Below are 27,736 nucleotides of genomic sequence, written 5' to 3'. Positions count from 1 at the left end.
TATATTTTCAGAGAAATATACAGAAAAGCTTGAGAGTTTGAAAGATTTACAGAATGTTAAAGACCAGATATCTGTTGTTAAAGAGGTAAAACTTTTAATCCTTTAACAGTGTACATGTACATGTACATTCATATAAATCAATTATTTTTATGGTTTAAGGTGCCAAAAACGATATATGAGACATGTATGATCTTCTTTTAAAATAGTTGAGAAAATTGATTTGAAAAATGACACACATTATAATATACATACATGTATATTAAAAATCAAATCAACTAATCTTTGATAATATTTTTCCAAGATCACTTTGATGGTGTATTTTGCAATTCATGTAAGAATAGATTTTGATAGGCAGATATAAGAAGACGTGGTATGAGTGCCAATGAGACAACTCTTCATCCAAGACTCCAAGACAATTTATAAAACTAAACCATTATAGGTCAAGGTATGGTCTTTCAACATGGAGCCTTGGCTCACACCAAACAGCAAGCTTTGAAGGGCAAAAAAAACCCATTCACACAGTTTTATTGATACCTGTAGCTGAACAGGGAGCCCCTCAATTGTACATTGTGTATAGTTTAAAGAAAATCACAATTTTTCTCAACAATAGCATCAATCTGAGTTTGCCTGATATAAATAAACAAAAGCATAGGGATATCATGGAACAGATATTGCCTTCAGAAACACTCATTACACACAATTTGTTTTTTTAAAAGGAAATTTTAATTAACTATTATTTTGTCCTTCATAGTTATAATCATCACTTTTTTAAAGCATCCTAAATTTAAAAAATGTTTTCAGCTTTTGAAAGTCCCTTTTGAATCTTTAGTTTGTCTTGAAAAGAGGAGCAAAATCTACCAGGTGGACATTCAAACTCATCGGCGTTTTGCATTTGCGCCGATCTGCATTTCATTTGTGCCGATTTTTTCTTTCATTTGCGCCGATTTTTTTTTTCATTTGTGCCGATTTTTTACAGGTATATATAACAGGTAAATAAAGGTGAAATAATATAAGAAGATGTGGTATGAGTGCCAATGAGACAACTCTCCATCCCAGTAATGTTATTTTCATTTATCATTAAAGACCTCTTCCGTTAGCCAGTTGTACATATGTTATGAATTGTCAATCATAACATGCATATAACTGTTGTCTCCTGTTTTAAATCAAGAAGTAAAAACCTAAGATAAAAGCACTTTGTTTATACTAAAATGACGAATTAAAAATATATGTACAGCATTCAAATCCATAAGAACAGAATACATTCAAATCATAAATCTGTTTTTGCCGAGTATGTTTAGAAGGCAACACATCTAATATATTCCTTTCTTATGATTTCGTCTCTTCTATATTTGGCGTAATTGTCGATAAAGAAGGCCATCTTTTCTTTGTCTGGCATACGTACTGGTGGGGGCATTTCTAGAGTTCGCATTTTCTCACAAGGGAGCTATTAAACCAAGAGTTACACATGGTGAAGTTGAAATCATCCCTTCGTTAATTTTATGAACGCCATCACGAATTGGTTGACCGTTATAAAGGAATGTGCAATTGTACATTGTCCACGAATGTATGAAATTTGTCATCAGAAGGAGCGGAGCGTCAGATAATGTCAGACGTGAAGCAGTCATCGATTTCATTTAGAGAAAGGAATGGTAACCGAAAACATTGGGATGGCCATTTACCAATTGCAATGTCACTTGATTTGTCTTTATACTCTGTGCTCGGCCAATGTAAAAGTATGAACTTACCTGTAACTTACCTGTAAATCCAATTAGGAAAAATATAAAATCGGCGCAAATGAAAAAATGAAATCGGCGCAAATGAAAGAATGAAAATTTTCAAAATCAGCGCAAATGTCATGCGCCCAAACTCATAAATAAAAAATTAACTGATACATGTAACGCCATGCCCATAAAAGAAGGACAAACAAACGTAAACAAAACACAAAATGGTAAAATAAAGACTATGCAACATAAACTCCACCAAAAACTAGAAGTGATCTCAATTTTTTCGCAAGGATAAGCAAATTCTACTGCACATGTGGCACCTGTTGAGTTGCTCATGTTAGTACAAACCCCGTAATAAGTCTTATTCAGTAGATCACATTGTGAAAAGGATATATATGCATGTCAAATATCTGCCACTTTATGCTAAACAATTTATAACCAATCATTTAAAAAAAAATCTTTATGTATATATGCTGCTGCAGAATTAGATATTTGTGTACTGTCGTAAATTTAAAAGTATTCACATGTATCTTTTGTTGTTTTGAAGGTATGTAAAGGATTAAAATCCAATGAAGGGGAGATAACAAATGTTTTACAGAAACTTGTTCAGATTTACATTACATTACCTGCCAAACATCAAGTCAAAAGAGTGTTGATCAGGTAATTAATAGATTTCAATATAATATGATTACTGGAGGTCCTTCGTTAATCTACTAGCTCCATGTGAATTTATTTTAGCTCCATCTTTGAATTAAAAAAGTACTCCAATTGAAAAGACCATCAGTAACTGCGAGTACTCTCAAATCGTATTTTCTTGTTAATTCGACCTGTTGATACTGTTTATAATGTTTTTTTGTCATTTTTTGGGGAAAGACGGCTTCAAGCCGTCAATCCCCTATGGGGTTGACCAGAGTGACACTCCCTCACATCATTCATTTTGTTTTTATACATGTTATAGTGTGGAAAACCCCCCCAACAAATCTTACCTAGATTGAAGAGAAGGAGACCCAGAAATGAATAGTTTGACTTTAAACACTTTTTTACACATTTCCCTTCTGTTTCTCACGAAATTATCGTATCTTGAACTCTCCTTTACACTATTTACGTTTATTTTACAATCCGGAAAAATTAGTATGACGAGATATTCTAAATATATCCAACCTACATTGTATTTTACAGTGACGTCATTCTTGGAAGAAGCAGGGATATCCTTCACCAGTTCACTGGTTATTTAAATCATTCTTAGAGATCGTGCACTAATTACAAATTTGTATTTGTTAAATCTAAACATAATATTGTTTACTGTAGATGATTTAAACATCAACACGCAATACTTTAATTTGTAGGTCAACAATTTTCAAAATAAACAAAGATCGTGGGGTTACATGAGACAGGGGAAAGAAACGATTTTATGACTTTTTTCGGGTCTCACTAATTAGAGACAAAAAGCGTCAAGAAGACTATTTATCGACAAGAAAAAAATATTCTTCTTGTAGCTTCTTGTCGCTAAAATTCTTCTTGTCGCTAATTAGTGAGACCACTTTTTTCTGTAAAAATTCTGAGAATCTTCCTCCAAATCAGGAGCACCTCAATTGATGAGTAATTAACCACTAAAATAAAAGTTAATGTATTTAAACACTTCAAATGTGACATTTCATTGGATTAGTAGTCTTCTATTAAAACTAAATTTTTGTTTACCTACATAATCATTGTAATGGTAAAAAAAAAATAATAAAAATTTGCATTTTGTAGTTTAAACATTTATTATTTACAAATATTTCAAAATTAAGATTTGGAAACAAGCTTCACACAGTTTACATCACTCATATTGTTTTTTTATTAGTACCTGTTTCTCTGTGATGAGAGTTGTAAATGGGAACTTTAACAATGGAAATTTAAAACTGAATAGATTTTTCAGTCCACACTTTCCAAAGAAAAAACTTAAAAATCCAAGAGTACTGTCACAAAAAATGGAAAATGGCCCTAGCCTGCAGTTCAGTGGTACACAATCAAGATTTAAAAAAATATTGTAGTTGTTGTGAAATGAGAGAATTCAGTTGAGTTTTAGATAATTAGCTATCAACTTTTATCAAATGTTTAGATTTAGAAGATGCAGATCTCTTCCATTGGTCCAAATTGAATCTTAAACTAAGGAAATGAAATTACATAAACAACAATTGATTATTGATTTCAATATTGTCAACCTTTCTACATGTTCTAGCTGTTATCTTTTTCATTCTTCATATGAAAACTATCAAAAGATACCCCCCCCCCCCCCCCCTTTTTTTCAAAAACATAATTAAATAGAAACAAGGGCCGTCTTTCCCCTCAGAGCTATTCAGCTCTTTGATTATTTATATGGATCTTGTCTGTATACCAGCTTTGATTATTTGTAATATCTTCAATTTTTCACTTATTCTTACAACATTTGTATAAACTTCAAGATTATAAAAAAACGGTTTTTTTCTAAAGTGAACATTGATTGGTTAAATATTTCTCAGTGTGTTTGAATTTGTTTGTTAACCTTTTGGTCATGAATGTTTGTCTTTAATATTTAATTAACGGTGCATTTGTATTCAGATATCGCAGATCAAATTTATTCGTTCATTGTGTAATCATACGTTTTTTGATTGAGTTAAGTCTGCCAATTAATATTTTATCGTATGTTTTTCTATGTTGTGTTGTTATGCTATTGTTTCAGAAAAAGGGAGAAGGTTTGGGCCCATTAAAACGTTTAATCCCGCTGCAAATGTTTGCACCTGTCCTAAGTCAGGAATCTGATGTACAGTAGTTGTCGTTTTTTTATGTAATATATACGTGTTTCTCGTTTCTCGTTTTGTTTATATAGATTAGACCGTTGGTTTTCCCGTTTGAATGGTTTTACACTAGTAATTTTGGGGCCCTTTTTAGCTTGTTGTTCGGTGTGAGCCAAGGCTCCATGTTGAAGGCCGTACTTTAACCTATAATGGTTTAATTTTTAAATTGTTATTTGGATGGAGAGTTGTCTCATTGGCACTCACACCACATCTTCCTATATCTATCAGAGGTATTGATTAATTTTGTAAATTCCATTTTAAAGTTTGGTCTGTTCAAAGTTACACTCAGTCTAGTGCATTTCTTGTACTGGAAGTTCTACAACCAAGAATAAAAGTACAAGTGGATGCGTACATAATCATCTTGTTACACTTTGTAGGATTTTTTTAATATTTATTCATTGTTTGTTTTTAAAAATCAAGGCAAATTATTCTTTCAAAATCCTCAAACTTTTCTCAATATTTGCAGTGCCTTCCAGAGTTTACCTTCACAGTCCAGTGATTTTGTTGTCACAGAATTAAACAGACAGCTGAAATGTATCCAAACAGAATGTCTAGTCTCAATGGATCTCAGGACTTACATAGATACGGTGGCTGGATTGATGGACAATTTTCCGTTAGGTAATGAATATAATTGAGAATGGAAACCGTGAATTTGTCAAAGAGTCAAAGCAACCCCAATTGTATACAAACAAATTTTAATAAAAGTACATGTGGGGTATGCTACAAGTTAATAGCAACAGCATCACACAAATAGCACATGACATTGAAGACATCTACAGCCAAATGGTTTGTCTTCAATAAGTTTTGTTCTTGTAATGCCACTTTCATTTGAAAACTGCAAAAGGTTATAATATATAAAAAAAGATGTGGTATGATTGCCAATGAGACAACTATCCACAAAAGACCAAAATGACACAAACATTATCAATTATAGGTCACCGTAGGCCTTCAACAATGAGCAAAGCCCATACCGCATATAGTCAGCTTTAAAAGGCCCCGATAAGACAATGTAAAACAATTCAAGCGAGAAAACTAACGGCCTTATTTATGTAAAAAAATGAACGAAAAACAAATATGTAACACATAAACAAACGACAACCACTGAATTACAGGCTCCTGACTTGGGACAGGCACATACATAAATAATGTGGAACATTTGTCATAGATAATGTTGAGAAATATACAACTTAAGACCAATGCAAGTTTTACTTCGACATATACATTATATTATGTATTTCATATATATTTTGACAAAAACATAAAACACATACACTATCTTCTCTTATGTTAAATTTTCATTATAAACTATAATCAAGAATATTAGATACAATACTTCATTTTCTAATGTGTACATCAGCAACTTTTGAGTGTGACAAGAGTTTTTTTATACAACCGCAAAGTTTTTAGTGGAGGGGGGAGGGTCAATTCGCAACAGCAAAGTGTTTTGCACAAAAGTAAAAAAAATGAATATGAATTTAAATCATATAAACAATTCAAAGTTATTTGACTACAGTTATTCAGAAACCTATTATGTGTCAAATATTTAATCACAATCCAAATTCAGTACAGTATCAAGCGTGTCTATTTTTGCCCAAACTGTTCATGGCTGGACCTCTGCGGTTGTATCTTCCTTGGCCTGGAACAGCAATTTATTTTTATTGTCTGTCTACCTATGATAAGTAATGATTGAGTTGATGTTCTCCATTAACTCTTTCATTATTATAAAGAATATTGAGCTGTAGTATTTTGTCATATTTTATGCACATATGATACATATACATACACATACTACACACACATGATACATATACATAATACTACACACACATGATACATATACATACAAATAATATGATATACACACACATGATACATATACATACGCATAATACTATACACACACATGATACATATATATACACATAATACTATACATGCCAGGCCCGTAGCCAGGAATTTCTAAGAGGGGGTTCTTTGGACTCACAACTTCGACTTTAAAAGTCACAATTCGAACAGAACATTGACTTAAACAGTGCTTATTTGTTTTCAAGGGGGAGAATCCCCCCTGGCTACGGGTATGCATGCACATGATACATATACATACACATAATACTATACACACATATGATAGATATACATGTTTATTTGAATATGTTACAGGTCAGAAATGTATAGACAACCAGTGCTTAGAAATTCTGCAAAATGTATCCTCTATCCTATCAAAGTTTTTGGCTGAAAACAGGTAACCATTATCAATCATAATTTTTTGAAATATTTTCATAATTTCTATGTGGTTTTGTACTCGCAAAAAATACTTTGTATTTTTATTATGTAGGGTTGCTGCCCTGTCACAGTAAAACATTGACCCCCTGAACTTTTTTTTATTTTAAACATTAGCCATGATGACAAATGGTGCATTATTTGTTCTAATACAACTTTCAGTATACATTGGCATATTATTTTCTACCATACTGATAGTATGAGGGTAGTTATGATATTATAAATCCATCTGGCATCAAGAGCTTTTGTGGCTGCTGTAAATCTAGAATAAGACAATATCATCTCTTTAAAAATATCAAAAACTTTATCACCATTTACAGATATTTATAATTCTGCTTATTTATTGTAAAACTATGATTTGTTATGAAGAACCCCCTTAAATTCTCCAAAAATCTTTAACTATTTTTATGAAGAACAGAGGATGAACTGTGAATTCATTATTATTCGTTGGATACTAATTTTTGTGGGTTTCATGGGGATAGATGAACAACTTTTTAAATGTTCAACAAATATCATATTTTCAATAAGCTGTGTATACAGAGATTGGCAAAACCATGAAATCATATATCCATGAAAATGCAAGTTTTCAGCAATCCACGAAAATTGATACCCATGAAAATAAAGCAATCCACAGTAAGACAAAAGTCAATGTGACAGTAACATATCAACACATTTATAGTTTCCTTTTCTTTATAGTTCAACACAGTCCTCAGTTAGACAGAATGAGTTGATGCATAGCTGTCTAGCTTGCATCCAGGCAGGGAACAAAATTTTACAGAAAAGCCACTCTACACTGTCCAGCAAAGAATCAGAAGAAACCAGTAGTGTAACAACGTCATTAATAAAACACAATATTGACATCTTACACATAGGTAATGTACTGACAAATAGAAGCATCATCAAGATTATTTGGGTTTAGATTTTTTAGTATGCTCTATAACTGGCAATCCACCAAAAATCAAACATGTCGGCCAATGTTCAGTATAGAGATGGTCCAGAAACTAAATGTTTGTGGTGGTTTTATTTTTTGGGGGGGGATTTCTAGAGAACTCAGTAGTAGACCAGAAAGGAAACTTCTCTTTTACTTGTGGTGTTTTCTTTTTGTTTGTTATAAAACAGATAGCTTGATAGTCAGGGGTAAACTTTATAGATGAAATTTTTTCTTATTAAAACATGTAAATTATTTTGGAGTTAGAGTTATGTCCCTTAGACATTCAAATTCTTTTTTATACTAATGTAAGTAAAGCCTGATGGAACCTCAAAACCAATAAAGATTAGAAGTTTCACATGAATAAAGTTGTATTTTTTTAAATGAATTGATATATATTTAATGTACATATTGGTATAAAATAGTTAGCAATTTTTGCCTTTTACATTTTTGTTTTATTTTTTTAAAGAAATAGTTTTTTTAATAGAAAACAATAACCATTAATGAATTGCTATATAGTATCACTAGTTTTAAGGAACAAGATTAACCATTTGATTTCATTTTCAAGCCTTTGTTTTATAAAATAAAATTGAGAATGGAAATGGGGAATGTGTCAAAGAGACAACAACCCGAAAATTCCCACACCCGGAGGCGTCCTTCAGCTGGCCCCTAAACAAATATATACTAGTTCAGTGGTAATGAAAGCCATGCTAATTTCTAAATTGTACACAAGAAACTAAAATTAAACTAATACAAGACTAACAAAGGCCAGAGGCTCCTAAAAATATAAAAATATGACTTCTACAACATTTTGTACCACTATTTCCACTATATTGCATCAACATACATTTGACAAAACCTAAAGCAACTGAACAGTGCTGTTATTGCTATTCAAAGTCACAGATTTAGTTATGACTTAGATTGATGATTTTTTTCAATTAGTAAGACTCAGAAATTATTTAAGGAATGACTGTAATATTTTTTCTGTCTATGAAGAAATATCATAAAAAATGTGGTGCACACTAAATAACATGCGTAGTGGGTTATTTAACAGTGTGCACCACATTTTTTATTCTATTTCGAATAGACTGACAAAATTTTACAGTTATTTATTATAATTTAATTCTAAATTCCATTTTGAACAGGCGTAAATCATGAAAAAACATTGATGACGTCATGATCACATGACAAAATTGTGTCTATAAAATGATAAACAAAACGACTATTAGAAGACGTGTTACATCTAAAATTAAATAATTCTCATTTGAAATAATGATGTTTTTGTTTTTTACAGATGAGTTTTTGATGGATTGTAAAACAACATGTGCTATAAATGTGATCTTAGTGATCAGGCTGAAGTTTCCTAAGAGTAGTGTAACAAAGGTATAACATTATCAAACAAGAATGTGTCCATAGTACATGGATGCCCCACTCGCACTAACATTTTCCATATTCAGTGGACCGTGAAATTGGGGTAAAAACTTTAATTTGAAATTAAAATTAGTATGATCATATTATAGGGAACATGGGTACTAAGTTTCAAGTGGATGTGACTTCAACTTCATCAAAAACTACCTTGACCAAAAACTTTAACCAAACCTTTAACCTGACTTCGCACTTTCATTTTCTATGTTCAGTGGACCGTGAAATTGTGGTCAAAACTTTAATTTGGCATTAAAGTTATAAAGATCATATCTTAAGAAACATGTGTACTAAGTTTCAAGTTGATTGGACTTTAACTTCATCAAAAACTACCTTGACCAAAAACTCTAACCCGAACCTGGAGGGACAGACGAATGAACAGACGGAGGCACAGACCAGAAAACATAATGCCCCTCTACTATCGTAGGTGGGGCATAAAGACAAATATTTGACAGAATTCTGTTAAAGCATCCACATCCTGTGGTCTCTAGTTAATAGTTGTCTCATTGCCTGATTGGTAAGCATACCATGTCTCCTTATTTGAGTTTAACCATTACAAGGATAAATATGGAACAGTTTCCAGATGTGTGAATCCAATATTGGAGCATATATAGATGAAAAACTTCTATTGAAAATCTACAATCATTGACATTATAAGAAAATGAAGCCTTCCATTATCTGATGCTAAGTCAAATTTGTTTAAAATGCACAATCAATCTAGCACTTTCACCATTACAGAAAATAATTCAGTTTGCTTGAAAGCTTTTATACTACAAGTTTTCATTAAAATAAATGTATTTAACATCAATAGATAACCATGACTTTAACACTTCTGTAACTTTGGTAGTATAAAACTGTTTCAGATGATTTCGTAACACAATATTATACTTTAATATATATTATACACATCTATTTTCACAGGTTGTGGAGTACATATTTCATGGTACAAACAAAACAGGTGCTGATAATTCAGATTTTACAATCCTGTCCAAGGGAGATAACTTATCTTGTCAGCTGAGTCTACTTTATGGCATAATGTCAATAATGGAACTGTCAGAACTTGTAGAATTGCATGATGGGAAATGTTTGCTATTAGATTATATATTTCCATCCCTGACAAAAATATCTGAAAAAGGGTAAGCTTTTAAAACAATTTATGAACAATTTATAAATACTATTGCATTTTGGGTCTTGATTTTCAGTGATCAATTTTCCAAATATTACTTATTCAAAGAAACTAACTAACTTGTAACAGGCACATATAGTATATTGTTGATTTATCATTTTTTGTGTGTGCCAAACCTTCCCATCCCTAGGACAGTGATGTAACAGTACAACATAATAAAAAAAATAAAAATCAATACAAAAAGGATTAACATGTCAGATAGATACAAAGCAGAAAAATAGCTAACAAAAACACAGAGTATTTTTACATCTCTACAACAAAAAAGACACTTAGTACCGATCTGAGAGGACTCTCAGTTACTGACAGCTAGTTCAGAGCCAACAAAAAATATCTTTTTAAATTGTGAAGATGTGGTATGATGGCCAATTAGACAACTCCCCACAGGAGACCAAATGACACAGATTTACAACTTTATTTCATTGTACAGCTTTGAACAATGAACAATGACATTATAGTCATAGGTTATTTCACTTTTTTCAGTTATGGCATATAAGTCTTTTGAATATTTTTAAAACTGATTTTGTAAAATATGTATTAATTCACTGTATCTTTTTTTCTCCTTAATACCATTTAAAACACTTAATGTACATAGTTGCTCTAGATATAGAACTTCTAAACTATTACATATTGTCAGATCTTGTGTTTTCATACGTCAAATGAATTCCTACTATGCAAACTTTTTCAATGGGAATTGTGACATCATAAATAGCAAAAAAAACCATAATACAAGGATATTTATTATGATTTTTTTTTTCAGATATCCAAATTCCATCAGTAAATTGTTAACTGTAAAGTGCTACAATATGTGGACTTCTAAAACTTGGTATGTATATAGAAAGGAGTTGCATGCAAAAAAGTAATGATAATTATGTTCAATTTGATGAAACTTCAACTTGTACTGTGGATTCATTTATTTTCGTGGGTATCCATTTTTCATGGGTTGAGGAAAATTTACATTTTTCGTGGATATCTGAATTCGTGGTTTGACAATTTCTGTGTATAAAGCCTATAGAAAGATTTTAACTTGTAAAACATATGAATTTGTGGTTCACATGTACTCACGAAACCCACAAAAATTGGTTTCAATGAATAAAAATGAATCCACAGAATGCAGCTTGATCTAAACTCTGAATTATACTTAGTTCATGTAAGACTGGCTTAAATATTTTTAAAGACAAGGTTGAGAAATTTATTTTGAAATTTGTTTCCCATTTACAAAAGTTTATGATGCTGTGTTTTTTCTTTCAGTTCATGTTTAAAATCTGAAGTAGTTTCAGATAAACAGAGGTCGTTGCTATGTGGCGGAGGTCAGATTATAGAGGCTATCATGTCATGTGTTTGGACAGTTTGGGAAGACACTACTGATGTAGGTATATATAAAGTAAAAAGACACAAAAAACTTTCTCTTTATCAAATATACTTTTTTTAGATTTTTAGAAAAAAAATGTTGCTATAAGAACAATTAAAATGGATATAAAAAGATGTGATATGATGCCAATGAGACAACTCTCCATCCAAGCCATAATTTATAAAAGTAAACCATTATAGGTCAAAGTACGGCCTTCAACACCGAGCCTTGGCCAACCTGAACAACAAGCTATAAAGGACCCCAAAAATCACTAGTATAAAACCATTCTAACAGGAAAACCAACAGTCTAATCTATATAAAAAGCGAGAACACTTATGAACCACACCAATAAACGACAACTACTGAATGAAAAGTTTTATTTTGTTCTAGCTTAATTACGATTCTTATGTCAGGGTGAAACCTTATTGAATTTGACTTTTTGAAACCTACCATCCTCTCTTAATAGTTCTTGTTCTTCATTTGTTTACCATGCTACCCCTTTATCATTATTTTCATTGCCATGTTTAACACAGTCACATTCTGTTTGTGTCTGTCCCATGTCAGCAGCCTTATTTTAGTGGTTATTGCTGTGTATCATTGTTGAAGGCTTTGCAGTTACCTTTTTTTGTTAATTTCACATTCTTCTTGGTGAGACTGATATAGAAATATTTTTAGATGCATGTTTCAAAACATCTAATACAGGTATTAAATACATGTATCCTTATTTTAGATCAAGTCCATGTAAAAATACTTAGTTATTATGTCAAAGCATGTCTTATTTTAAATTGAGGAGGCATCAATGACCTAATGATCAGATGGCATCAATTGTTTGTAACAATGTCATGTTTGTCAATACCTCACCTCTTTTTAACCGGATTTTTGTGACAAAAATGTCAGTTATTGATTTGTGGATGAAAAGCAGTTGGTCAGGTGGCCGGGTGGGTGGCAGCCAAAAGTTGTCTACACATTTACTCATGAACTATTCAACCAAAGCTTTTAAAATTTTAATATGTTGTTACTGACAACTAAATGGAGGTCAAGTTCAATAATAACAATTTTCACTTTTACAGTTCAGGATTTATGGTTCTTAAAAGATTGAAAAATGGTGTTTCCAGTCCTGTCTGTGTATTTACTCATGAACTGTTCCACCAAAGCTTTTCAAATTTAAATATGTTGTTACTGATGACAAAATGGAGGTCAAGTATAATAATGGTGATTTTCACTTTTTCTGTTCAGGAGTTATGGTTCTTGAAAGATTGAAAAATTGTGTTTCCAGTCATGCTGTTGCATTTACTCCTGAACCATACTGATTCAACGACAGCTTTTCAAATTTTAATATGTTGTTACTGATGACAAAATGAAGGTCAAATTTGATATGGATGATTTTCACTTTCACCGTTCATCAGTTATGGTACTTGTGGTACATGTATTGGAAAATGCCAGGACACAAATAAATGTTAAGAAATCCGGTTTGCTATTGCTCTAACAGCCTCTTGTTTGTATGTGTATTAGAATGTCTTCAAAGAAACAACAACATGACCAAAGAGCATTTTTTTTAATTTTTGTCAGGGTCTTTACTTATTTTTTAGGTCATAAGAATTATAGCCAGAGAAATCTTTGAGAATGTTCTTAAAATCCACACCATGGCAAGCTCATCAGACATAAGTACCGACATCTTCCTACAGAATCTGACAAAGAAACTCATCTTCCATGTCAGCTGGTCAAGCAAAGGAAAGTATGGAATATTAAGTAACCTAGTCCAGATTATAGGGACTGACCTTGTTTTACAGCAGACCTCTGATCTCTCCAGCATCATCCTGTCACAGATGAGTGAACATGCATTAGCCTGTCATGTAAGTACTTTTGAATATTGAAAAATAATCTGCTCCATTTTGAATAGATTAAGCTAGCCAAGGCCTTGAAGGCATAAAATTTTGCTCAGTGCTCGGAGCACAAAAATCATGCTCGAAACATGAAATCAATCAATTTGATTGGTTGATTTTCGAGTGTGAGTACAAAAACCATGCTTGAAAAATTTATGACCGTGAGGCCAGAACATGCAATTGCCTGGCATGGAAGTAGCCTACAGCTACATGGAAATTTGATTACAAGACTATGTCTTACAGCAAATCCCCTTAATATGCATCAGCCTTTCATGCAAGTAGCTGCATCGAAATTGAATGTTACAGTGGTCTTCAGATTAGGTAATTAATGTAATGATTTCACTTGTTTAGATGCCATTTATACATCTGTATTGGTCAACAATCTTTTGGTATGTATTAAACGCACCCATGCATAGTAAGCATCCCCCTTTTCACCCATGAAAATTGAGAAAAAAGTTTCTAATGAAAAAAGGACTTCTTTTCTTGGACAATAGACGTATATACACTTGTATGCAAGTTTGTCCGCCATTACGTAAAACCACACATGTTCTCATTAACTTTGACATAATAATTTAAAATATTTGACGTCACAATTTAAAAGTGATTGTTGCTTGATGTCAAAAGGTGATTCGAAGTAGATCTAAGGTCATTCTGAGGCAAGATTCAGCTAAATACCAAAAGTGTAAATACATTTACAATGAAATCAATGTTGCAGAATAAATAATTTAGCAAATTATGTTTGATTCTTCATTGTTTCCATAGATGTCAGTGGCAGATCCAGAACTTTTCCTAAGGGGAGGGCCAACTGACTGACCTAAGGGGGGCAGCTCCAGTCATGCTTCAATGATTCCCTATATAATCAACCAAACACCCCCCCCCCCCCCCCCCCCCCACCCACCCCCACCCCCCAATAAAACATGAAACAATTTATACATGTATTTTTATTTTAAAGGAATGCCTTCAATTTTAGCTCTCCTTGTTCCATAAAGCTGTTTCTGTCAGTATATGTAGTTTGTCTGTCTAAATGTACTTTTGTTTGTAGTTCTTTGTTTGTGTATGAATGGATTTTTTAAAAATCATGTTGTAAAAGATTATTTTTCAATTGTATTCTAATTAGATCTTGTTTCAACAATATTTGAAACAGGAAACCAGCAAATTTGTCATATGGACAAATATTTAAACATCACAAACAAAATTGTATAACGAAACCAGAAATGATTATTATGAAGAAAAATTTCGATTTTTATCATAACTATCTGAAATCAGGAAACCAGAAATTTGTCAAATGTTATCTATTTGACAGATCACAAATGGGTTTGTTTAATTAAAGTAATATAATTTCACGACCAGAAATTACTTTGAGCTAAAAATAATAAAACAAATGTATCATGAAATCTCTTCCCTAGCCATTAAAAGTGGATATCCCACAAATGTGTGCATGTTCTTGTGTTCAGTCACCTTCTTTTTTGAAAATGAAATTCAGTCCCCAAATCTTTTGTCCTTTTTTCCTACAAAGTTGACTTAATCTTTATATAACTCATACAGTTAATTAGTATGGCGTTCATTATCACTGAACTAGTATATATTTGTTTAGGGGCCAGCTGAAGGACGCCTCCAGGTGCGGGAATTTCTTACTTCATTGAAGACCTGTTAGTGACCTTCTGCTGTTGTTTATTTCTATGGTCAGGTTGTTGTCTCTTTGACACATTCCCTATTCCCATTCTCAATTTTAGTATATAAGAGCTTGCAGCTGCTACCCACACTTTATAAAACGTCAACTGAGGAGAAAGTTTATGAACTAGGATTATGGCAAAGATCTTCTTGTCCTTTTTCTTAACAAGTTCATCAGAAGATACAAAGACCTTGTTGATAAATATTCTGTATCAACTTCACAAATAATATATGATGATCAATTTATCTATAGTGTGTCTGTCCACTTTTGTTTGTAGTTGTTTGTCTGTGTATAAATGTGTTTTCTAAAAACATATGCATGTCCTTTGTTAGATCTAGTTTCAACAATATTTAAAATGACTTTGAGGTAATCAGCGTCAAAAGTTACTATTAATATTCTTTGAAATTAGCATTAAAAACCAGAAATTCAATATATGAAGTACAAGAATGTGTCCATAGTACAAGGATGCCCCATCCGCACTATCATTTTCTATGTTCAGTGGACCGTGAAAGAGGGATAAAATCTCTAATTTGGCATTAAAATTAGATTATTTATATCATACCATAGGGAACAAGTCTACTAAGTTTCTGTTTATATCATACCATAGTGAACAAGTGTACTAAGTTTCTGTTTATATCATACCATAGGGAACAAGTGTACTAAGTTTCAAGTTGATTGGACGTCAACTTCATCAAAAACTACCTTGAACAAAAACTTTAACCTGAAGTCGGACAGACAAACGAATGAACAGATGGACGAAAGGACACACAGACAAGAAAACATAATGCCCATAAATGAAGCATAAAAAATAAACATCAGTAGGAAAAATATATTTATGAATAAGGTCCAGTATGTATCTCAGACACTCTAAGCAATAGGTAAACTATATTTAGTGTATGAAATGATCGTTAGGTGTACATGAAGTATGTCATATGACCTTGACCTCATTTTCATGTTTCCTTGGTTAATGTTACTACTTCAGAATAATTGTGTCCATGATGTCAAATTAGTATTACTAAATCTACCAAGACAATAACGGTGAAAATGATTGATTTTGGTTAAATTATAGTTAGTTTTTTTATTAAATCAATGAAATTTGGAAATTTTTAATATCAATGTTGTGAATGGAGGAATATTTTTTACTACAATGTCTTTTTTGAATAACACACACATGGTTTGTATAAGATTTTTTATTATGATATCTTTTAAAACAAGAAACTAGAAAATTTGTCGTAAAAAATATATAAAACATCACAAACAGGATTGTATATGGAAACTAGAAGTTGGTATTATGAGATAAAAACTAAGATTTTTATCATAACATATCTGAAATCAGGAAACAAGAAACATTGTCAAATGTTATCTTTTTGAAAGATCAAAAATTAGTTTTTATAATGAAAATTCATATTTTCATAACCAGAAATAAGTACTTTGAGCTAAAGAATTATTAGATTTTTATCATAAATAAGAAACCTGCAAATAATTCAAATGTAATGGAGATAAGTTTTGCAGAGATTTTGTCGATTTTACCCAAAATACATGCTGAATCGTGGTAATTTCACTTGCAACCCCATTGCCTTTGAAATCAAAGTGGTTGTCCTCTTAAATGTATGTGCAAAAAGATTTTGTTGATAGAGAAATTAGCCAGTAAGGTGGGTTTTGCTCCATGTTAAAGGCCTCACTTTGACTTTGTGATGTAACAGCAATAAGAGCACTGATTAAAGAAAGCTCATTACATATTCCACATGGGGCTTCTGTTGTGATGCTAATGTAAGTAAAAATTCTGTAATTTGTCAGAAAAATAAAATAACAAAAAAACAAAACTCTCCCATTTGGCAACCCTTTTAGGAATTTTGGTCCTCAATTGTCAATGCTCTTCAATTTCGTACTTTTTTTGGCCTTTTTTAACTTTTTTGGATTGAGCATCACTGATGTGTCTCTTATAGACGAAACATGCAACTGGCGTAAATACTAAATTTAGTCCTGGTATCTATGATGAGTTTATTTCCCATCTGTGTCACATTTATTTTGAGTTGATCAATTATTGCTTTAAAAAATCAGTGAATAATTTATGAATTGAAAATGCATTTAATTTTGTTAATACATTTTGTACACAAATATATAGAAGGATGATCAGAATACAGGCAAGGGAAGTAATTCAATTAGTAAATCAGAATCCAGAAACTTGAACAGTATATATTTTGGCCTCCTCAGGTTCACTACTGTATGTATTACAGCCAATGTACAGTGTTCCTGTGTTGTCAATGTCTACAGAGTATGGTAACACGATACCTAACTGGTCCTTAGTGTTTAGGTAATGAATACACTGTCCCAAAGTGTTCAGGATATGAATCATGTGATGCTCATCATCTGTAACTATAATATTGTCTGATTTTGTCACCACTATATCTTTCGGTTTGAATGTGTGTTCCTTATTGTTTATATCTGGATGACCACTATATATCCATCTCACTCCATTAGTTTTATCTAATGCCACTATCCTACCAACCAAGTTTTCATTGAGCAGATCGATGACATAAATGTTATTGTCACTGTCTGTGGATATTCTAAAAGGATTGGTAAAGATAGGTTTCCCTTTGTTGTCGTTGTGGTAGACTTTTTCCTTTTCCCCTACCATATTCATCATGATGACTTGTCTAGGACCATTGACAGGGAATCCAGTGGGTTGGTTCTCTCTTGCACCCACTAAGATCTTATGATCACTTGTTACATGGACAGCAAGGGTTATAAAGGGACTCACACTGTACTTTGTTGGTTCTACTTTACTGCTACTGGAAATTATTTTAAGGTTTGATTCCTTTGTAGAAAGGAGAAGATCACCAGATGGTAATAATGCCATGTTATAAACAGCTATTTTGAAAGAATGCATCTTCTGTAATGATTCATTGGTCCTTTTCATGTTTTTTAATTTATGGCTGATAGAATAACTGATCCACATTGATGCGTCACTGCAACAGACTAAATTTGCAACAAATGGAAGTGTTGTTTTGTATTGTTTTATCACTTTAAATTCAAATAGTGTTTTGTCCACATCAGTTTCTACTAATGACCCAAATTTGAATTCTTTAACTTCTAGTTTTTGGGGCACAAATGTCGGTAGCTTTTTAAATGTAGTTTTGACATGCTCTATGGTTTGGTTTCTTGAAGTTTTCTCTTCTGAATATATACTGAAAATTTTATTAGCATTATTTGAATTGAAGGCTTGGCTTAAATTGTTCCTTCTAAGATTTAAATCTTTGTTGGTCTTCTCTGATCTGTTTTTGGCATCATTCACTGAGTCCGTCAGCATTTCCTTTCTTTGATCAAGTTCTTTCATAAGTTTACTTGTATGTTTTTCAACTTCATCCTTTAAATATTTTTCGTGGCTATTAATTTTCTGTTTTTCTAATTCATATTTTGAATCTTCTGTAGATTTTAAAATTCCCAATTTACGTAATTCTGTTTCATTTTGACCTACTTCCTTTTCAATCTCAGAATCAATCTTTTTCAAAGATTTTAATGAAAGTTCATATCCTTCAGCTAATTCAATCATCTTGTGTTTGTTATGAATTTTTGTAATACACAAAGGGCAGACAACTACTTCACATGATTGACAATGTAAACAACAGTTTTGGCCTGCATGAATTCCGCACAGAATGTTGCTAAAATCTGGTTTATCCATGGTTTGTTTTTGATGAGAGGCTATATCCTTAATGTCTATTATGGTATGCTGGTCGGTTGATTTCACTTTCTCATGAAGTCTCTGACATTTTGTACACAAGAGAAAGTCACACTGTAAACATTTCCATTTGATCTCATTAGATTCCTCACACATCTGACAGGACATAGGAACTTGTCCCTTCTGAAATGATTTGGATAACGCCATTATGGTGATTGTTGTTTTACAACCCCCTTCTCCTGTTTGATAAGAGACGGTATATATAATACTTTATCACTTGATTATTTTGGTGGTCAAAATAATACCCTTGTGTTCTCTTACCTGTATTGACCAAGATAATTCTTATCTGTCAAGGTTATATGTTGTAAGGTAATATTTAGTCATTTAAAACACTTTTTACATTCGATGTGTACATTCTGTTTAAATTATATTCTATAGAAGTACTAAAAATATAAATTTTCTGTTTTTAATTATTTATATATATGTATTTAAATATAAATGTTATTCATGAAAATCAACCATATCTGTAATATATAATTGTGTATTACAAGGTTGGTTGGGGTTTTGTTGCTTAGTCTTTAGTTTTCTATGTTGTGTTTTGTGTATTATTGTATTTCTGTTTGTCATTTTATATTTTTTAGCCATGGCGTTGTCAGTTTATTTTCAACTAATGAGTTTGAATCTCCCTCTGGTATCTTTCTCTCCTCTTTAGCATTTTGTACCTTTTCTAGTCAAATAATTACTTTTTCAGTTATCATGCAACGCAAGTATATTCACAGAAGAATTTTGTTAACATATACTTGAATATTTATATTGGTATGTTTGTTTAAACTTATAGTCAATATAACAGATTCTATGCATATGTAATACAAGTGTGAGGTTTTAATAGCTATCTATTAAACCAGATTTAATACACCATTTTCTACTTGAGCATGTTGGGTAAATGCCTGTACCAAATCAGGAATATGACAGTTGATTTCCATCTGATTGATGTGTTTGAGCTTTTGATTTTGTCATATTATAAAAGACTTTTTTTTTAGTTTTTTTTTTTTTTATATTATAAAAGACTTCCTGTTTTGAATTTTCCTTGGAGTTTTGTAATTTGGTTTGTTTTTTGTGAAAGTCCCATTTAATAATTTAGCCATTTGATTTTGGACTTTCCATAAACTTTCCTCAGTATTCCTGAGTTAAGAATTTTTGTGATTTTACTTTTGACAAAAATTAGATGAGTTACTGTGTTTTTAAACAGCTATAATTCCAATTGCATCAATCAGTGGAATGATGAAGTAGTATTAGACCGTTGGTTTTTCTGTTTGAATGGTTTTACACTAGTAATGTTGGGGTCCTTTATAGCTTGTTGTTCGGTGTGAGCCAAGGCTCCATGTTGAAGACCATACATTGCCCTATAATGGTTTACTTTTTTTAAATTGTTATTTGGATGGAGAGTTGTCTCATTGGCACTCACACCACATCTATTTATACCTCTGAGCTAATATAATTGAAAGTAACTGTAGTAGAGGTTCTTGCATTTTTATATAAGAACATGATAATTTATGTCAGATAATGCAAGATAATTTAAAAAAAAAATCTTTTTCAGTTTTGTTTTTTTATAGCATTGGGTTATATAAACCATTCTTTTTTTGTTTAAATCTTGTTGATCCAGCTTACAGTTGCAATATAATATAAAGGAAAATTACAAATGTATGCAATAACCGTTTTTATTTTAGCATATATAATATTGTTAATACAGAAATTATTGCAAGGTTTTTATTAATGTGATTAATGTGACTTTTAGTGGGGATGACTATAGTAAGAACTCACATTCCAATATCTGGAACATAAATATAAGAAGATCTGGTATAGGTGCTAATAAGATAACTCTCCATTCAAGTCGCAATGTGTAAATAGACCTGTATGCAGGTTTTTTTCAAAATTGCAATAATTAAAATCACATTTTTTGTCCATTCTTGAAAACGTTGCAGTAATAATGATGCAGTAATTTCTGAATTTAAAGTACTTGATAGTTCAGTTTATTCCTTTACCATTACAAACAGGTTTGGCAAATGTCCAACTCATCATAAAAGAGGGACTAAAGATACCAAAGGGACAGTCAAACTCATAAATCAAAAATAACGCTATGACTAAAAATGAAAAAGACAAACAGATAAACAATAGTACACATGACACAACATAGAAAACTAAAGAATAAACAACAAAACCCCTCCAAAAACTAGGGGTGATCTCAGGTGCTCAGGACGGGTAAGCAGATCCTGCTCCACATGTGTCACCCATCGTGTTGCTAATGTGATAACAAATACGGTCAATAGTCTAATTTGGTACAGGTCACATTCATGAAAGGGAAGGGGATTGTAGTTACGACATAAGAACATATCCAATATCATGTGTGAAACGGTTATTCCATAAGGGTCAACTAACTCGTGATGGTGCTCGTAAAATTTACGAAGGGATGATTTCAACTTCACCATTTGGAACTCTTGGTTTGATAGCTTCCTTGTGAACGGCAACCATCTATCAAAGAAATCATGATAGGAAATACAAGCCAGGGAATATCATATCAATAGGGAGATATATACTGTTTGTCAAAAACAATGTATGATTATTGCTCAAAACTTTACACTCTTCTTACTTATATTAATCTAAAGATCTGTTTACTTTTTGATGGTGATTAAAAAAATTATTTTTGAGTTTTTGAAAAGAAAAAAAAAGGGGGAGGGGATTTTTACTTGTTAGCTAACTTCTTTAAAGCTTTATATTTTAGAAGGAAGAAGACCCGGATACTTTGTTTTTAGATGCATCTGGTAACAAATTTTTGACAGTCACATTTCCAATGTCCTTGACCTCATTTTCATGGTTCAGTGACTACTTGAAAAAAAAAGTTCAGATTTTTTGTAATGTTTAATTCTCTCTTATTATAAGTAATAGGATAACTTTATTTGGGATGCGCCTGCTTTACAAGGTCCTCATGTCTGTCAGCCAGTTTTTACTTGACCTAGACCTCATTTCATGAATCAGTTAAGTTTTGGTGGTCAAGTTCATATCTCAGATACTGTATACAAATGAATAATATATTTGGTGTATGGAGGGACCGAAAGGTGTACACTCCAACTGGCAGGTGTCATCTGACCTTGACCTCATTTTCATGGTTCAGTGGTTATAGTTTAGTTTTTGTGTTTTAGTCTGTTTTTCTTATACTTTATGCAATATGTCTACTATATTTGGTGTATGGAATGTTTGCATGGTGTACATGTTTAGCTGACTGGTGTCATCTGACCTTGACCTCATTTTTATGGTTCAGTGGTCAAAATTAAGTTTTTGAGTTTTGGTCTATTTTTCTAATGCTATATGCAATAGGTCAACTATATTTAGTGTATGGAAATATGTTATAATATAAATGTCAGTCGCGCAGGTTTTATTTGACCTCATTTTCAGGGTTCATTGCTAAGTGTTAAGTAGTAATGTTTTGGTCTGTTTTTCTTAATTTATAAGCAATAGGTCAACTATATTTGTTGTATGGAAGAATTGTTAGCTGTACATGTCTGCCTGGAATGGTTCAACTGACCTTGACCTCATTTTCATGGTTTAATGATCAATATTTTCTTTTCTTGGTTAATGTTGAGTTTATGTGACAGTTGTAATAAAGCTTTATATTTAGGACTATCAACATAATAACAATGATTAGTAAAGAAGGCGAGACATTTCAGCGTGTGCACACTTTTTTTTAACATGTTGTGCTGTATGTTTTGATAATACACACAGGTGACAGGCATATCATGCACTCATGAAGCAGCTGTTTATTATTGTTGGTTACATTAGAAGCTAGTGAGAGGATATTTTGCTCCATGTTAAAGATTTCATTGTAACTTTGAGATGTCCTCATTTCCTGAATTGAACTTATCACTGGTGTTGGTTCTTAAATGAGTAGTACAATGTGTGCAACATGTGGAGCAGAATATGCTTTCCCTTTAGGAGCAGCTAAGTTCACCTGTAGATTTTGGTTTGGTTGTATTACTATAAGTTATCAATGTTGTGATTTGTAGACTGCTGTTGGTCATTTTCCTTTTTTTGTCACAGCATTGTCAGTTTGTGACAAAAGTCTCTGTTTGCAAGGCAAAGGTATTACTTTGTGAATGGTGTAAACTTTTTGTTTACAGCTTTATATTTTAGAAGTTAGGATACCTTGATACTTAATGCCTTGTATGGAGATACTTTATGTTACGACATAGACATCTGTCATATGATCTTTGTACTTGAACTCATTTTCATGGTTTATAGACTGCTAGTTTGATTGTCATGTAAATTTCTCACTTATTATGAGTAATAGGATGACTTTATTTAGTAAATTGGTTACTTGCAATGTCTACATGTCTAAACAATTGCCCTAACCTTGACCTCATTTTAAGTATAATGAGCAAGGTTAAAGTTATGTGATTAGGTGTTTCTCATATCCATCAAGCATTGATCAACTGTATATGGTGTATTGTAATTGGTACATGTTAGTCTGGTAGGTATTCTGACTTTGACCTCATTTTCATGGCTCATTGGTCAATGTTAAGTTTTATGTTAATTTCTGTTTTTTTCGAGTACTAAAAGCAATAGATCATTGATATTTGGTGTATGGAATGATTGTAAGAAGTTCATGTCAATCTGGCAGGTTTTATCTTACCTTCATCTCATTTTCATGGTTCATTGGTCAATGTTATATTTTTGTGTTTAAGTCCGTTTGTATATGACTGCAAAAAAGTTTGGGGTTCTTATAATGCTATGATGTCGTCAGCGTCAGTGTTGATTCTGAAGACACATTTGATTTCCAGACAATCACTTTAGTTAAAGTGAGTGGATCTCTATGAAATTTACAATAAGGTGCAATACCACAAAAGGAAGGTTGGGATTGCTTTTTGGGGTTATGATACAAAAAGTTAAGGAATTTGGGTCAAAAAAGCGGCCAAAAACAAGCATTTTTGTAGTTTCTGGACAATTACATTTATTTTGTGTCATTAACCTATATTATGTCAATTTGTTTATTTAGAACTATGCTCAGTAGATCCAACTATAGTTATACATTTCTCTCTGGCAGGTACCATTTGACCTAGGTTTATGTGATACTTGTAGTTAAACCTTTATCTTTTAGACCTTTAACATAAAAGCAATGGTCAGTAAAGGATTTCAGACATATCAATGTATGCACTCTTGCTGCATCTGCCTATTATCTTGACATAGATAACTAAAAATCAAAAATGATCAGCAGGTTGAGATCTACATGTCAGGAAGGCCAAAACTGTCACTAAAATTACACTTAACTCTCCATAGGAGTAATGGCCTTTAATGATGGTTTTTACCCATTTTTGCAATTTGAAGGTTAAACAGAATAGTACCATATTCAAATATGTACTTGGAAGTAAATTTGAAGATATTTGCTTTGGTTATAGATAGTTATCAAAGGTACCAGGATTATAATTTAGTACGCCAGACGCGCGTTTCGTCTACATAAGACTCATCAGTGACGCTCATATCGAATTAGTTATAATTTAGACAAGTGAATGCACTGACTTGCCCCTAGTAAAAAAAAGCTGTGAATAAATAAAAGTCCCTCAAAGTTCTCTCATTTTTATATTTGTTTAATATTGGCCTTAGAAATTAACCAAATAATTTATGAATTTGAATTTTATTTGAATTTTGTAAATACATGCAAATGAACAGAAGGATGATCTAAATACCAATTAGGGAAATAATCAAAATCAGAATCCAGAAACTTGAACAGTATATATTTTGGCCTCTTCAGGTTCACTTTGGTATCTACAACAGCCTATGTATAGTGTTCCTGTATTATCCATGTCTATAGAGCATGGACAATGAATACCTAACTGTTCAATAGTGTTAAGATAATGAATACACTGTCCTGAAGTATTGATAATATGAATTATGTCATTACTCATATCTGTAACTACAATATTGGTTGAATTTGTAGCCACTAAATCTTTAGGTTTGAATGTTAGTTCCTTGTTGGTATCTGAATTTCCACTATAAACCCACCTTACTCCATTGGTTGTATTTAACGCCACTATCCTTCCACTCAGCTTTTCATCTAGAGTGTCAATGACATAAATGTTCTTGTTATTGTCTGTTGTTATTCTAAAGGGAACAGTAAAAATCAGTCTCCCTTTGTTGTCTGTGTGGTAGACTTTTTCCTTTTTTCCATCAATATTCATCATGATAACTTGTCTTGGGCCATTGACAGGGAAGGAGTTTTGTTGGTTTTCTCTTGTACCCACTAAGATTGTATGATCACCTGTTACATGGACAGCAAGAGTTACTGATGGCTTCACTTTGTACTTTGTTGGTTCCAATTTACTGCTCCTATTGGAAAGTATTTTAAGGCTAGATTCCTTTAAAGAAAGAAGTAGGCCACCTGATGGAAATGATGTCATGTTATACACATGTTTCTTAAAAATGTGCAAATTATTTAATGATTCATCTGATAGTTTCACCATTTGTAGTTCATAATTTGGAAAACCAGACATCAATATATCTGCATCATCACCGCAGACTAAATTTTCAACAATTGGAAGCTTTGTTTTATATTGTTTTATCACTTTAAATTCAAATTGCTTTTTGTCCTCATTAGTTTCTACTAATGACCCAAATTTGAATTCTTTAACTTCTAGTTTTTGGGGCACAAATGTTGGTAGCTTTTTAAATGTAGTTTCGACATGCTCTATGGTTGGATTTCTTGAAGTTTTCTCCTCTGAATATATGCTGAAAATTTTATTTGCATTGTTAGAATTTATAGCATTGCTTAAATTCGTCTTTCTGAAGTCTAAATCTCTGTTGATCTTATCTGATCTATTTTCTGCATCATTCACTGATTTAACAAGGATCTCCTTTCTCTGATCAAGTTCTTTCATAATTTTATTGGTCTGCTTTTGAACTTCATCCATCAATACTTTTTCTCGGCTCAGAATTTTCTGCTTTTCTTATTCATATTTTGAATCTAACGAAGATTTGAAAATTCCAATTTCAGAAAATACTTTTCCTTGTTGTACTAAATTTTGATCAATCTCAGATTCGAAAGTTTTAACAGTTTTTATGGTTAGTTCATATCCTTTAGCTAACTCAATCATATTGTGCCTGTTATGAATTTTTGTTATACACAAAGGGCAAACAACTACCTCACAAGACTGACAAAATAGAAAACAGTTGTGTTCACTATGAGTTCTACATGGAATGTTACTAAAGTCTACTTTATCCTTGATTTATTGCTGATGAGCAGCAATTTCCTTAATGTCTATGATTGTATGTTGGTCGGTAGATTTAACTTTCTCGTGAAGTCTTTGACATTTTGTACACAAGAGAAAGTCACACTGTAAACATTTCCATTTGATCTCATTTGATTCTTCACACAACTGACAGGCCAATGGAACTTGTTCCCTCTGAAGAGATTTTGATAGTGCCATTATATGGATCTTAAGTTTTTAATTTTTTTTCTCAGTACAACAACATTTGATATCCTGTTTATCTTATAAATGATTATAGCTACCACTAAAGTATCTGTTTATACAATATGATATACTAACAGGAAATATGTAAATTTTTTTAGATTATATCAACCTACCAAAAATGAAAGTTGAATCCTCATTTAACCTTCATAAAACAGAGATCTTAAATGATGAACTAAAATAAACATAAGCAAACAAATAATATATGATTTTATCTGATCTCCCTGTAAATATGTTACAACCTTTGACTAATTCCCTGACAACAATTAAAGAACTAATTGTTAAAATTTATAATCTAAAGTATTAGAAAACTATCAAATCAACTATTTCTTGTTGATGTTTATTGGGTATTGTTTGTCCTTTTTTGTAAATCTTTTCTTTTTGGTTGTTGGTGATTTGTTTAGTTAGTTGTTTGTTCCAATATGCTTGTAAATTTCTGTAAAATATTCAATCTCAATCCAAATTCAGAGCTGCTTTAATCTTTAACATAGTGTCAATCATAGCTCTATTGTTCAGGGGTCAACCTCTGCAGGAAATCAGCATTCGGAAATTTGTGGCATCTGAGAGTAACTCAATTCAACAATTCACCTTAACATATTATAGAATGATCTCTAAGAGATCTGTTACCAAGGAATGCCTCTACACTCCCTTTCTTTCTGATGGTTGGGTTTATGATATATTTTTTCATGGTCAATTTGACCTGTGACCTTGAAGGGAGGTTGGTGAGAGACTGCAACTGGGTGCCTTATTTAAGAAGATCTCAGACAGGGCAGGGAACTATAAAGGTCCAAAACCAGATCAGTAATTAGTTTCATAGTTAACTTTAAAAGTGACCTTGTGATAAGTTTCACAAGCAGTAATAATTATATCATGTAAAAACTAAGACTTTTATCATAAAATCTGTAAAAACAGGAAACCTGAGAAATTTGTCAAATGTAAATCTATTTGAAACATCTAAAACAGGATTGTACAAGGAAACAGACAAATGTATTAATAATAAACTAGTACTTTGAGCCAAGTTTTTATCATAAAATCTTTGAAAATATGAAAACTGAAAATAAATCAAGTGTAATGCAAATAAACTATAACGGTATTAAATTGAATAAATCTTTGTAGATATTTGATTTTCTGATTTTGCAATTAATGTCTGCATATAACAAACCTATGGAAAATTTGTATATCATTGAACATTAAAAATTCGGGGTTCACCTGCACCAACAAAACCCCAAAAAAGTGTTATGCATTGAAGCATAATTTTATCAGATGACAATACCAATACTAAAT

At 31.9% G+C, this 27,736-nt stretch overlaps 2 protein-coding genes across 2 annotated transcripts in view; one reads left to right on the top strand and one right to left on the bottom strand.

The window, feature by feature from the left end:
- The window catches only part of LOC134701523 (tRNA (32-2'-O)-methyltransferase regulator THADA-like), a 259,205-nt gene that overhangs the window by 2,883 nt on the left and 228,586 nt on the right, over positions 1–27,736 (top strand). The window contains exons 2-11 of the mRNA XM_063562672.1: positions 12–85; positions 2,272–2,384; positions 5,007–5,158; positions 6,701–6,782; positions 7,517–7,692; positions 9,043–9,131; positions 10,092–10,306; positions 11,114–11,179; positions 11,605–11,722; positions 13,294–13,557. Of these exons, the coding sequence (XP_063418742.1) occupies positions 12–85; positions 2,272–2,384; positions 5,007–5,158; positions 6,701–6,782; positions 7,517–7,692; positions 9,043–9,131; positions 10,092–10,306; positions 11,114–11,179; positions 11,605–11,722; positions 13,294–13,557 (1,349 nt within the window). The remainder of the gene's footprint in view (positions 1–11; positions 86–2,271; positions 2,385–5,006; positions 5,159–6,700; positions 6,783–7,516; positions 7,693–9,042; positions 9,132–10,091; positions 10,307–11,113; positions 11,180–11,604; positions 11,723–13,293; positions 13,558–27,736) is intronic.
- LOC134701536 (uncharacterized) lies at positions 24,653–26,430 on the bottom strand. The gene has a single exon (XM_063562687.1). The coding sequence runs from the start codon at positions 25,892–25,894 to the stop codon at positions 24,695–24,697; it is 1,200 nt and encodes a 399-aa protein (XP_063418757.1). The 5' UTR covers positions 25,895–26,430; the 3' UTR covers positions 24,653–24,694.

Source organism: Mytilus trossulus, unplaced genomic scaffold (assembly GCF_036588685.1).
Source record: "Mytilus trossulus isolate FHL-02 unplaced genomic scaffold, PNRI_Mtr1.1.1.hap1 h1tg000244l__unscaffolded, whole genome shotgun sequence".
NCBI lineage: Eukaryota > Metazoa > Mollusca > Bivalvia > Mytilida > Mytilidae > Mytilus > Mytilus trossulus.
Note: the sequence above shows the minus strand (reverse complement) of the source record. Positions and strands in the feature narration are given on the sequence as shown.